Raw genomic sequence first — 13,204 nt, 5'->3', positions numbered from 1 at the left:
TTGTGGGTTTTGAAGGGCCCACCATACAATATAAGGGGGTAATGGTGAGGTGTGTATCTAGGACCTTTTATGTGATGTCCACTGCAGTGTCCTGTAGGGTGCCCCATTGCTCTGTATGGATGTCTATGTGGCCAGTCTACTAGAAAAACTGGTTCCTCCTACGTCCTAATGGCTTGATTTTGCTCGTTTTTTCACTTGAATCAGGGCCGATCAAACCCGGTAAGCAGGGTAAGCACCGCAGGGAGGCGCCTGCCTTCAAAGGTGGAGATGCGCCACCATACCACGCCACCCTTGGGGGTTTAAACCTTTTATTTACCTCCGTCCCAGCGGCCGCGTCATTTCAAAGCCCAGACCATCTCTAGCCTTCCCTCCCTTCATGAGTTCGTTCCCGCAGAGTCCCGCCTTTGACGTCATTTCCTCGAGAGCGGGACTCTGCAGGAATGAACTCACGAAGGAAGGGAAGGCTAGAGATGGGCAGGGCTTTGAAATGATGTGGCCGCTGGGACGGAGGTAAATTTTAAAAAGACTTAAACCACGCAGGGTGGCAAGAAGAAAAAGGGGGATGTTGGGGGAAGAAAAGGGCGGGCATGTGGCCATAAATGGGAGGGGGATGGGGGCAAAGGAGAATCGCTGGACAGGGGAAGGGTGGGAGAAGAGAGAAAGAAGATGGGGGGGGGCGCCAACTGATAGTCTGCAGAGGGGCGCCAGAGACCCTAGGACCGGCCCTGACTTGAATGTTTGTTTGTTTTTAATGTCCAAAAAGATAGATGTACTAATCAAAACAACATCTAGGAAATGGTCATTTTCAAAGAATAAAGATAAACGTTTTTTCTGGTTTGAAAACAGACACTTGATTTTTGGACGTTTAAAAAAAAAACATCCAAAGTCGGATTTAGGTATCATATCGAAAATGCCCCTCTAAGTGATACAGCTACAATCAGCAATACAGGGAACAGTTAGGCAGCTTCTTATACACTGTCAAAAAGTGACTGAAAAGTTACAAGGTGATCACTAGAAGTTATCCTGGATAGTAATGAACAGTACATCTTAAAGAGAGCTTTCTAGAGCAGTATCAATACAGGTAAAATTTTTCATGTAGGATCAGGGGCGCAGCCAGACACCCAATTTTGGGTGGGCCTGGGCCCAAGATGGGTGGGCAGAAGAACCTCGCCCCGTCCCACAGGTGATTTGGTCTCTCCTTCTCTCGCCTGCATGCCATATGGTCTCTCAAACATCCCCCCTCTCCCGTATACCTTTTAAATAGCAGATTTTCACCAGCAGCGAGCAGCAACTAATACACACTGCTCATGTTGGCCCCACAGCCTTCCCTCTGATGCAACTTCCTGTTTCCACCTAGGCAGAAATACATCAGAGGAAAGGCTGTGTGGCCGGTGCAAGCAGTATGTATGTCACTGCTCACTGCAGGCGAAAATCTGCTACTTACAAGGTATGCAGGAGGGACACTTGCTGGGCATTTTCAGCTGGTGGGGCTTGGGGATCCCTGCCAGCCACATCATAGGTATGCTGCTACTGGGTGGGCCTGAACCCAAAGTGGGTGGGCCTGGGCCCACCCATGGCTACGCCACTGTGTAGGATGTTGCGTATTCAGACCCATTATTCAAAGGGTTTTTTGCCTGGTTAAACCCCACTGAGATGGCCAGCTATCAATACTCAGCAGCATTTAACTGCGTAGTACCACTGAGTATCAGCTCTAATCTGCCGTTCCTAACCAGCTAGGTTAGGGGGCTGCCTGGGGGCAGACTTTGAACGGAGCTGCAATTGAACTAGTTAGTGACAATATTCAGTTTGGTAACTGGCTAAGTAAGCAGATAAATTTAGAACAGTTAAAAAAAAAAGCAGTTCTAACTTTATCCACCGGGTTAACTAGGCCCCGGTCTGAACATCAGCCAGTGGCTGGTTAACTTCCAGGTAACTGCAAATACCCGGATATTCACTGCCGGGGCATTTCCAGCTTCTGGCGTCTGGTATTGAATATTCAGGGTTATTTCGCCCCACAGATGTGAACGGGATCTACATTTCTATTTGGTGACATCAGAATTACTAGCCAAAAATGTCTTTTTGTTAGTTACTGCAGAGCTATTATGGCAGAGTGTGATGCTATGTTTGTTTTGGACACTCAGAGTAGCTATTTGTTGGAAAGGGAGTTGTTTGATTATTTTTATTTATCGTTTAGGTTTGTAAACTGCTTTGGAATGACTTTGATTAACGTGACATTGTACAGTATATAAAACTAGATGAACTGAGGAAAGCCTGACTGAATTTTTGAAAGTTTACATGTACTAATTGCTATGGATGCATGAAGAAAAGCAGCTTTAATTTTGGCAGTTAGGTTGGCCCTGCAGAGGCTGGAGAGCAGCAGTGCTTTTTAGACTAAACAGGACATGAGACAGAGGGAACAGATCAGTTGAATAGAATAGCCTTGATTTACCAAAATAATTATCTGGTTGGATGTGTTTATCCACTATTACAGGAAGATTCACTGTATGCAAATGAGTGCTACATCACAACAAACAAGGAAAAATCCCTAAGAAGAGACAAGGATAGTCAAAGTAGTAGGGAGTGGATATAGGCCAACCAATCAGCCAAATGTCCAGAAGTTGATTGCAGTAAAATTTATTTGGATAACAGGATACAATAGTCTCGACATGGACCATGTTTCGGCAATAAAATTGCTTGCCTCAGGAGTCGTGTCTTTTATAAGTCACTGTATATTTCAAATACTTTGCAAACAAAACAAAACAAAAGTACACTTTATAGAATACTAGAGTAACATCAGATATGTGCCTATATTTTATGCATGTCTACTTACGCCAGCAGCCTTAGTACTAAACATTTTCCTCACAGGCAAAAAAGAAAAAGTGAAATTATTAATGTTCCAGACCCAATCAATGTATGATCCTGAATGCTCCAGAAAAGTTTCTGAAAGCTGAAAATTACCCCTAGTAGAAGCTGTGAATCAGGGAGCTGACTGTTTTCTTGTACAAAATATTATTTTAAAGATAATTAGGAGGAATTTAATATAGCTTGTAAGATACTGCAGTTATGGTAGGTTACAACCAGTCCACAGATTAAACAGAGAATGGAGACGTTTTGAAGGAATAACAAAGTATGTGTGGGTTTGCTCTCAGATTTACTGTTAATCACGTTCTGTGACTGGCCCTTGAATCTCAAGTTATTTCCCTGTCTGTGATATCAGATAAAGACTAAAATATTCCTCTACTTGATGATATCATAGGCAGAGGAATAGACTTTATAGGGTGTGCACTGAAAATGTTTTTCTTTCATATTATTTAAAATAAAAATGTCAAAGTATCAAAAAAACAAAATGAAATGAAAAACATCAGGTCTGTGGCCCACTTCTCCCCCAAGTTTGAGTAAGAAGCTGCCTTGGACTTGGCCACAGCTCATGCTGGACCCTCTGCTGAATCATATCTTGCTCTTGCCCTGCCAATGCCTTAATTCTAAATGGTGTCAATTGATTACCAGTGCAGCAGGAGCAATTGGGGGAACATGGATGGGAGAAGGAGTTTGGGGGTTCAGAGGATGGCGAAAGGAACTGGCTGGATTTTGAAGGTAGGCGCAGGGCTGCTTGTTTTTCTTTTGTTTTGGGAATGAAATAGAAACTTTTGTGAAATTGCAATTGCTATTTCGTTTCCAATGAAAGCATGTCCCTAGCAGGTTCCACTGATGCATAACTGAGGAGGGTCCCATCTACAGCTGTTTTGTGTGCATGGCACAGCATTGTACGTTCTCTTTTCTGTGCTGCAGGTACACAGCTGTGGCCATGCCAATGCTATACAACACCCGCTACAGCTCCAAGCGCAGAGTGACCGTCATGATTGCTGTGGTCTGGGTACTCTCTTTCGCCATCTCCTGCCCAATTTTGTTTGGGCTTAATAAAACAGGTAAAACCCCACATAAGTGCATCATCATTCAAGGCTGGTATATGTTTTAATGCAAAGCCTCATCATGTGTCTTGTCTGTCCATTCATTTTGACTACATTGTAATCTCTCAAATGTAGGGGCTCTCCATTATCACTTGGATTCTATATATGGCGCTGAAATTTCAGCACGGATCCAAGATATGCAGGCAACTAACTTGGGTAATAAGCCATCAAGTATTAATTGGCCTTGGTAATCAATTATTGAAGTTAATTGACACTCATTTGGATTTGCGCACACATCTGCCTAAGCATAAATCCCATAGCGTGCATCCCAAAAAGGGGTGTGGCCAGGGGAGGGGCATGAGCAAGTCAGGGGTATGCAGAAAGGTTGCACGCACTGTTATAGAATAGCACTATTTATGCACCAAAATGCAATGAGTTGGGCACTGGTTTTACACTAGGTTTCAGTTGGCGTAAATACCAGCACTCAACTTGGAATTCAGCTGTAAGTGCTATTGTAGAAAAGGCGCTCACTCTGGATCACCCTTTATAATGCCAATTTTTTTTCTGGCACCAATTTTTGAGCACCATTTATAGAATTCCCCCCCTATTTGTTTCTGTACTATGCAATATACAGATTATGATGATAATTTATAGAATACTGTATTTGGACATTGTGCATCAAGGGGCCCTTTTACAAAGAGGTGGTAAGCCCACCACGGGCTTACCGTGTGCCAATCTGGAGCTACAATACAGGCACCAGCTGTAGTTCCACCCCCAGCACACAGCATTTCCGGCACTAACAGAAATATTAAATCAGGCAATGCCATGCACTATCTGGTTACCACCAGGTTAGCACTGGAGCCCTTACCATTACCTCAATGGGTGGTGGTAACTGCTTTCCCCAGCATGGCCACATGGTAACAGCAGTATTTTTTTGGCCTTTTTACCCACTGCAGTAAAAAGGACCTCAGTGCAGCGTAGGGCCCTTTTCACCATCTTAGTAAAAAAGCCCCTTAGGGGGAAATGGGAAAAGGACACACAAAAGTGCACCTAGATTTAGGTACCTGGATAGCATCTGATTGGTGCATATTCTGTACAGGAAAGTAGGTGCCTATTTCGCTTTCTAGAATACTAGCATGATAGGGTATATATACACATTGTAATATTCACCCCTTTCAACAGAAAATGACATTTTAAGATCCTATAACAACTTCCCTCATCCAGGAAAAGGTGGCGAAAACTCCAATAAGCTTCTCTCCTCTTTTAACAAGCAATGATCAGATAGCAAACAAGAGAGCCTAAACTCTTACACAAGAAAAAAAAACTTTCTCTTTCAAAGTCAATCGTACTCAGCCATCTTGACTATTGCAACTCACTATACGCAGGCTGCAAAGAACAAATACTGAGGAAACTTCAAACAGCCCAGAACACAGCAGCCAGACTCATCTTCAGGAAACCAAAATACGAAAGTGCGAAACCACTATGAGAGAAGCTACACTGGCTCCCACTCAAGGAACGCATCACTTTCAAAGTATGCACACTAGTCCACAAAATCATTAATGGTGAAGCCCCAGCCTACATGTCCGACTTAATAGACCTACCACCCAGAAATGCCAAAAGATCGTCCAGAACTTTCCTTAACCTCCACTTCCCAATTTGCAAAGGCATAAAATACAAAGTGATGCATGCATCAACCTTTTCCTATATGAGCACGCAATTCTGGAACAACCTACCACGAAACCTAAGAACGACCTATGAACTAACCAACTTCCGCAAACTACTAAAGACTCATCTCTTTGAAAAGATCTATCAAAAGGATCAAAGCACATGAAGTCCACACACACTGTTGGCAACTCATCAACACATTCTCCTAGCACACCTATCCCCATAATTCTAACACAACACATTCTCCTAGTATACCTATCCCCATAATTCTTACACACCCAGCCTTTTTTCTCATCACTATTGTTCTTTCCCCCTTATCGATACCTGGACATTGTTTTAACTCAACTCCTCATAATGTAACCATAATCATGTAATAACTTATTATACTACCATCGTTACAATGTATTGTATTTTAACTCAACTCATCATAATGTAACCATAATCATGTAATAACTTATTGTACTACCATCGTTACAATGTATTGTAAGCCACACTGAGCCCGTAAATAGGTGGGAAAATGTGGGATACAAAAGCAATAAAATAAATAAATAAATAAATAAAAATCTGCAAGGCTCCCCTTTAACGCAGGGTGAATAATCATGACATTTCATGCAACATCCCCCCCCCCCCTTTCTGAAGCCTTCCTCAGTAACTGGTCATAGCTCTGTTACCCTCCTTTGCCACCTGGCACTCTGAATAATACCACTTGACAAACAGGCTTCACAGGATATGCAAATTAACCACTCAGAAGGCAAATCTCTCATGGGCTATACTTTAAATATTCTGAAGGAGTAGTCTTCTTGCACCAAACACTTTAGCAAGCACTCTTGAACTAAGCCCTCCACTGGGAAATTGTGGGTCACTTATACAATACTCGGTTAGCAAGCTTCCAGGTTATGCAAATTAACCATTCTAAATGCAAATCCACTCCAATTAGCTTCTGCCAACCACTCTGTAGGGGTTACTCTTCTTTCAACTAGTGAGGTAATTAAATTCGCCGATGACACAAAATTATTCAGGGTCGTCAAGTCGCAGGAGGAATGTGAACGATTACAGGAGGACCTTGCGAGACTGGGAGAATGGGCGTGCAAGTGGCAGATGAAGTTCAATGTTGACAAGTGCAAAGTGATGCATGTGGGTAAGAGGAACCCGAATTATAGCTACGTCTTGCAAGGTTCCGCGTTAGGAGTTACGGATCAAGAAAGGGATCTGGGTGTCGTCGTCGATGATACGCTGAAACTTTCTGCTCAGTGTGCTGCTTCGGCTAGGAAAGCGAATAGAATGTTGGGTGTTATTAGGAAGGGTATGGAGTCCAGGTGTGCGGATGTTATAATGCCGTTGTATCGCTCCATGGTGCGACCGCACCTGGAGTATTGTGTTCAGTACTGGTCTCCGTATCTCAAAAAAGATATAGTAGAATTGGAAAAGGTACAGCGAAGGGCGACGAAAATGATAGTGGGGATGGGACGACTTTCCTATGAAGAGAGGCTGAGAAGGCTAGGGCTTTTCAGCTTGGAGAAGAGACGGCTGAGGGGAGATATGATAGAAGTGTATAAAATAATGAGTGGAATGGATCGGGTGGATGTGAAGCGACTGTTCACGCTATCCAAAAATACTAGGACTAGAGGGCATGAGTTGAAGCTACAGTGTGGTAAATTTAAAACGAATCGGAGAAAATTTTTCTTCACCCAACGTGTAATTAGACTCTGGAATTCATTGCCGGAGAACGTGGTACGGGCGGTTAGCTTGACGGAGTTTAAAAAGGGGTTAGATAGATTCCTAAAGGACAAATCCATAGACCGCTATTAAATGGACTTGGAAAAATTCCGCATTTTTAGGTATAACTTGTCTGGAATGTTTTTACGTTTGGGGAGCGTGCCAGGTGCCCTTGACCTGGATTGGCCACTGTCGGTGACAGGATGCTGGGCTAGATGGACCTTTGGTCTTTCCCAGTATGGCACTACTTATGTACTTATGTACTTAATTCAGTACACTCTCGTCAACCAAGCCCTCCACTCTCAGATTAAAACAGCCACTACCCCTTGGACAGGACTTTACTTCACCTCAACTTTACAATCCTGTCCTCCACCCCCAGCTGTTAATATCAGAGTCTTATTTCAAGGCCCACAGTGTTCTCTCCACACTGTGGTCAAATCAAAGTTCCTTATTCTTCTCATTATTCTGGACTTCGGGTAAGTACCTTGTCTTTCTTTAGGAATCCTCCTCTGGGGTCAGGGCCCGTGGTTTCCAGCCTGTTTTATGGATCTTTCCTTTGATGTCAGTAGTTACTTGGCATCCTTCATTCTTCTTGGAGGGCTCCTTCTCCTCTCTTCTTGCGGAAAGGCATTTTAAAAATGCTGCTTCCTACCAACCCCACTCTTCTTGGGCTCCTCCTGGGATGGAGGAGAAGCCTAGTGGTTAGTGCAGTGGACTTTGATCCTGAGTTCGCTACTCATCTAAGCAGGCTTCTTTTACTCCTGAGCACCCTCTAGTGGCTCCCTTCAAGCCATTACAGCAGTCTTCCACCATAAGAGCTCCTCTGGTGGCTAGGTCCTGCAGAAGCATATCGTATATTTATCACAACGTGTATGCACTTAGCTATGAGCACTGGCAAGTGAGTGCTTATATTCCAGAGGTGCAAGTGTAACTAATATTATTCTATAAGTTACACATGCAGCTCTATTCCCTGCCCATGCTCTACTGACCCGCTGACCTTCGCATGTATGTAGCTCTAGAATAACCATTAGGCAACATCCAGCATGTACATGCATATGTGCACTCATGTGTGTATATATGCTAGTATTCTAAGTATTTATTCAGTCAATATTCAGCTAGTGGCAGTCAGGGTCATTTTAACTACTTACTGCTACTTGCTAAATTAGATGCCAATATGCAGTGCTGGCACCTATGCAGAAACCAGCACTGAATATCGGGGCTCTGGACAAGACCTAAATCCAGGTGGCCAGGGTTGCCTAGTTTATTAACTGGTTTGTTTTCAGCTAAATGTTTTCACCAATAATGCTACTAAAAGCTATTCCCTCAAGAGCTCCCCCAGAGAGCATCTCCCCTCTGGAAGCCACACACACAGACACACACACACAATATTAGCACTCTTAACTCCTCCCCTATGATCATAGCACTCCTGAACCCCTTCACTCCCACACACACTCATTTGTAGCCCTCCCAAACCCCTCCCTCCAAAATAGCCCCAATCCTGGACCCCCATCCCCCATAGGTTCCTGGGTGGTCTAGTGGAAAGTTGGGGCATCAATGATCCCCACTAGAGGCAGTCTCACGGAACTGGGTAGCATTCTTTAGCACCACTGGGCTTTACAAATATTATCTGATATATAGGGCTGTTATACCTTCTCTCTGTTTAGCTAAACTGTTTTCTGCCATGTCCAAGTGTGGACAGCAGGAAAGAATGATTTTAGCCACATATTTCCTGGACATGTGAAAACCTAAAAGACTTCTAAGAGCATTTTGGCAGATGAAAAAATTAAAAATTGGAATAGCTCAGGCCAGTAATGCTGAAATGGGTTTAATATAGCTTTTTCTTCTTTGACATTTTCAATTTCATTATTCTTTTCATGACACATAAATGCATCACTTTGGATTAGAAAAATGCAAAGACCCTTCCCTCAATACAGCAGTGTGTTAATGAGTTGAAGACTGCTGCTTTACTTGCAAAACACATTTATATTCCGAGAAGCCCAGCGTATAATTTCTAAAAGGTTTAGAAGATGAGAATTAAAGATATTGGCTAGTTAGCCAGTAAAGTGAGTTTATGAAGTTGCATATTCAATAACAGAAATGGTAACTATGGTATACAGCTTTTGATAATCAGATCTCCACATCAGGTTCCAGGGTGATTTATTCTAATACTTTATTTATGATTGTAATTAAGTGTTGCGGTACTCAGCTTAGCTGACCTTGGTGAATTGTTAGTTAAGAAAAGCTGCACTAATTATACATCTGTGGTGGGGCTTGCATATGTTCATTTGATCCATGGCAGGTGTATTATATTGTATTAGCACCCTATTCACCGAAAACACTCTGTGCACTCAACCCCTAAGACTTTTTCCCTAGTTGTGATATCCAAGGGCTACAGTTGTCAAAGGGAGTGACAACTTTGCTTCCCTTTTGAGTTGTCACAGGTGGAATGGAAGATGAACTGCAGGGCTCTACATTCTGTGAACACTTTACATGGAAGTAGCTCTCTTCTACTCACCAAAATAAGGCCAGATCTAGCCCGGGTTTTGGCTGTTTATATAAAAAGAGAAGGTTAGATATTCAAAGAGGTTTAAAACCCACTCTATAAACCAGGAGGGGATATTTAGTGATCTAACTGGGTAGTACCGCTGAACTTTTCCCCTGACTGCTGCGGCACTGTCTGGTTAATGCCGGAGCGGTCCATGGGATGGAGACAGGATGGACCTGGAAGATATGCATGGCCTCTAGTGATATTCAATGCCAGTGTCTGCATACATAACCAGACAAATAGGACCACACAAAAAGCAGTCCAATCTATGTCTGGTTAAGTATGCAGCACCCACATAACGTCTGGGTTCACTGAGGACCTGGATTGTCAATGCCGGTGCCCAACATGGTCTGGCATTGAATATCTGGGTCGAATTCAGCCTTCAGCTGCCAGTGGTTTTAAAACCACTGACTGCTGAGGGCTGAATATTGCCCAGAAAACCTTTACTGTGTGATTAAATGCAGAATAAAAAGCTGTTATCTTAACAGAGAATGAAAAACAAAGGTTTTGAAACACATGGAGATATCTCTTCATTTCTCTCCTCTTTCCAGTCTCCTGTCCAGGCTTCCTCCTGCTCCATTTCTCTGGAATGCTCTTCCTCCTTTGCTCCACTCTCAGTCAGGAACTCCCTCTTCTGACCTGCACAACACATCACAGCTTCTCTTTTCTCACATCATAGATCCATAAATCCACTCAACTCGCTTGTAAGACACCTCAGAGAAAGCTTGTCCAAGTTCAGTCCTCGAGGGCTGCAAGCAGACCAAGTTTTCAGGATATCCCTACTGAATATGCATGAGAGAGATCTGCATACAATGGATGTAATGGTCATGCAAATCTTTCTCATGCATATTTATTAGGGACATCCTGAATACCTGGCCTATTTGCAGCCCTCGAGGACTAAACTTTGACAAGCCTGCCTTAGAACATCTCCATACTCCAACTCTCTCACAGGATTCCATGAACCCAAGAAAACATCCCAATGCATTATGGACTAAATGCTATATCTGGAGCCGTCAAAATCAGTGCCAGAAAAAATAAGCCTAGGCATATTTGATAAACTTAGGTGCGGTTTATAGAATACGCCTAGGCCCCATCCGCATGATTAAATCTAGTAGTGGGAATTTATGTCAAGTAAAACTTGATGTAAATGCTGGCAACTAAGTTAGGTGCGGAGCAGGTGTATTCTATAACACCCACGACTCGCCTATTCCACACCCAGGGCCACACTTCCTTTTTGGCTGCATGCATTAGAATTTACGCACATCACCTTACAGAATATGCTTAGTAAGTTGTCCATATAAATGCTGATTAGTCAATTAGTGACAATAATTGCTTGTTACGTGGCAATTATTGGTGCTGATCGGCTTGTTAAGATAATTAAGTTGCATGCGCACTAATCAGGATACGACCTGATTTGTGCACGCAACTCAAGTCACACTATATACAATCTGGGGGCATGTGCATAAATGTTTAGAATAATGGCATATGTGTGCAGATATGCAGATACCCTGGATTCTATATATGACCCCTGAAAATCCGCGCAGAAACTGAAGTGTATTCTATAACAATGCATATAACTTAATTGGTTAACTAGCTAATCAGCACTGTTAATTGGATGTTAGCAAGCAATTTTCAGCACTAATTGGCATTAATTGAGATTTACTTGCACAACTTGCTAAGTGTATTCTATAACGTAGTTCGCCTAAATTCTAAGTCACACAGTTGAAAAGGGAGCATGGCCATGGGTGAGGTATGGGTCTTTCTCAAATCTATGTGCATCATTATAGAATACACCCGATCAGCATCTAATTTAGATGTCGATATTTACACCAAGTAAATGGACGCGACCAAACTTGGTCGCTTGGTGAGCCGCTCAGCGTATTCTATATATCGCGTGGAAATTTAAGTCTATTCTATAACATTTAGAAGTACTTTAGAGAATATGCCTAGGTGTAATTTTTTTCTGCAAGGATTTTTTAGGCGCCATATATAGAATCTGGCCTTTAATGTGAAAATTCTGCCTAAGTGCTATTCTGCAATACCCGCTTAACCTCCACAGCAGATATTTGCAAGGAGGGTATACGGAGAGGCGGAGCATGGCCAGGACATAGGTGGGGCTCTAACGTAGGTGCATAATTTGCCCATCCCTGCTGCATATAGGTGCTCACATTTACAGCAGTTCTATGCTTGTCATAAGTACAAGTGTCTAAATGATAGGTGCATCAATATTGGGTTAGGTTAGTATTTGAAAAGGAACGTGCCTTCCAAGAATAGGATCCTACTCCATGCCCTCAGGGCTCCTAAATGGAGATTTCCAGTTATAATTGTCCCAACACTTTTTAAAGGCCATGCTGGGAGAAACTTGAGATGAACTGGAAAACTAAGATCAGGGGTTAGAATGGTGAACAAAAGATTCACAGTGTGCACAAGTAATTCCAAAGGGCTTGGAAACAGCCCAAGCTAAAGCTGACTAGATATTGAGAAGACCCTTTCACTTACTTGTGAGGACTAAAGCAGTAGTTATTTCAACTGGCAAAGGTAGTCCATATTAAAGGAAGAGCATCTTAATAGAGCACACTCTGTTATTAGATGTGTTCATTATTTTAATCAAGAGCCATGCAGACTCAGAGTGAAACAATGGTACCTCCCAACAGGTCGGGAAAGATTCATTCAATGTATCTTTTGTTTTTCAGATATTAACAATGAGTGTATCATTGCAAATCCTGCCTTTGTTGTCTATTCCTCCATCGTCTCTTTCTACGTGCCATTCATTGTCACCCTGCTGGTATATGTTCAGATATACATCGTTCTCCGAAAACGCAGGAAGCGTGTCAACACCAAACGCAATAGCCATGGCCTGGAGGCAGAATTGAAAGTGTCACACAAGGTAACGTCACAATATTTGATAAACATTTTCACACAAGATAAAGTTACAGCACTTGACAAATGATTTCTTCTGTTTCCCTCTCCCCTTTCTCTACATGCCAATGGTGTAGGAACACCTCTGTTTTACTACAAACCTCAAAAGAACTTCTAGGCATCAGGAAAGCATGAGCAGAGTTTACTTATAAAACAAGAGAGCATTATAAAATCTTCAGTATAATTTGTTCTCAGAACAGAACTGGTCTGTCTTATGAAGCATTTTCCTCACAAATTTACTTATGAGCTTAGGGACAATGTTCAGAGTAGGATGTAAATCAGTCTCTCACATCACATGCACTTGTAGCCAAAGCAAAATCAGGCATGCCCCAAATACTTGCATTCTATTTTGTCCCCCTGCGTGGCCATCTGAAGAAACAGCAGGGGCATATTAGTTACAAAGTCCACTGGTCCAAAGTGCTTGTTCACTTTGCAACACTAAGAGCTATTC

At 42.7% G+C, this 13,204-nt stretch overlaps 1 protein-coding gene across 2 annotated transcripts in view; it reads left to right on the top strand.

The window, feature by feature from the left end:
- The window catches only part of DRD2 (dopamine receptor D2), a 65,681-nt gene that overhangs the window by 29,921 nt on the left and 22,556 nt on the right, over positions 1–13,204 (top strand). For both annotated transcript variants that reach the window (XM_030221593.1, XM_030221591.1), the window contains exons 3-4: positions 3,790–3,926; positions 12,528–12,721. In XM_030221593.1, coding sequence (XP_030077453.1) covers positions 3,790–3,926; positions 12,528–12,721 — 331 coding nt within the window. The remainder of the gene's footprint in view (positions 1–3,789; positions 3,927–12,527; positions 12,722–13,204) is intronic.

The sequence above is a fragment of the Microcaecilia unicolor genome, chromosome 12, assembly GCF_901765095.1.
Source record: "Microcaecilia unicolor chromosome 12, aMicUni1.1, whole genome shotgun sequence".
Classification (NCBI taxonomy): Eukaryota; Metazoa; Chordata; class Amphibia; order Gymnophiona; family Siphonopidae; genus Microcaecilia; species Microcaecilia unicolor.
The sequence above is the reverse complement of the archived record's forward strand: the minus strand, read 5'-3'. Positions and strand labels throughout refer to the sequence as shown.